General features: G+C 48.6%; 1 protein-coding gene across 1 annotated transcript; it reads right to left on the bottom strand.

Annotated features, from left to right (window-relative positions):
* Positions 1-15: 15 nt before the first annotated feature.
* On the bottom strand, positions 16-865 carry LOC108378165 (uncharacterized). Its single transcript, XM_017634458.1, has 2 exons — positions 504-865; positions 16-347 (listed from the first exon to the last, which is right to left on the bottom strand). The coding sequence occupies exons 1-2, from the start codon at positions 773-775 to the stop codon at positions 89-91; spliced, it is 531 nt and encodes a 176-aa protein (XP_017489947.1). The 5' UTR covers positions 776-865; the 3' UTR covers positions 16-88.
* Between the last annotated feature and the right edge of the window lie 6 nt (positions 866-871).

The raw sequence follows: 871 nt of genomic DNA, 5'->3' as shown, positions 1-871 counted from the left end.
TCCAACTGTGCTGCCAGATCGTTCGTAACACTCCCCCCTGGTATATGCTGCCGATCAGGATGTACCGAGCTCTTCAGGTCTAGAACGGCTATTTTGGCAGCAGGTCTTTCATAGATGCCACAATTGTCTTGAGCGTAGCGCTTCTTACCTTTCCATCGGCACTCTTTCGGACCTCGATCACCTTACCCTTTGGCCAACAGTTCCTTGGGTTATTAGGATCCACTATGTACGCAATGTCACCGACTTCGATGGCTTTAACATCCGCAAACCATTTGGTTCTCCTAGTGATTGTGGGCAAATACTCAGTAACCCAACGTCTCCAGAAGGCGTCTGCGAGTTGTTGCGATGTTCGCCAGTTACGACGCATTAAAACGCCCTCAGTAACCGGTTCCGCGATCGGCTTAATACCACTAGAGTTACCTAAAAAGAAGTGGTTAGGTGTAAGCGCCTCTTCCTCTTCATGGTCGACAGGAATATAAGTTAATGGTAGCNGTTGTTGCGATGTTCGCCAGTTACGACGCATTAAAACGCCCTCAGTAACCGGTTCCGCGATCGGCTTAATACCACTAGAGTTACCTAACAAGAAGTGGTTAGGTGTAAGCGCCTCTTCCTCTTCGTGGTCGACAGGAATATAAGTTAATGGTCGTGAGTTGACCGTCATCTCCACCTCCATTAAAGCGGCACGTAGAAGTTCGTCATTCGGATGGCTAGTTGTCAAAATCCGTTGAAGTACGTCCTTTACTGAGCGAACTAGCCGCTCCCAGGCTCCGCCCATGTGTGGCGATGCGGGTGGTATAAAACGCCAGTTTGTTGTTGTTGTTTGTGAAGGTTTTCGTCAGCAGATTTTTATCCAGGAGAGCAAATGCTGACT

Source organism: Rhagoletis zephyria, unplaced genomic scaffold (assembly GCF_001687245.7).
Source record: "Rhagoletis zephyria isolate East Lansing unplaced genomic scaffold, Rhagoletis_zephyria_1.1 Rzeph_scaffold_13498, whole genome shotgun sequence".
Classification (NCBI taxonomy): Eukaryota; Metazoa; Arthropoda; class Insecta; order Diptera; family Tephritidae; genus Rhagoletis; species Rhagoletis zephyria.
Note: the sequence above shows the minus strand (reverse complement) of the source record. Positions and strands in the feature narration are given on the sequence as shown.

Coding starts and splice junctions, on each gene's coding strand:
- LOC108378165 (XM_017634458.1), bottom strand. CDS start 775: ATGGGCGGAGCCTGGGAGCGGCTAGTTCGCTCAGTAAAGGACGTACTT.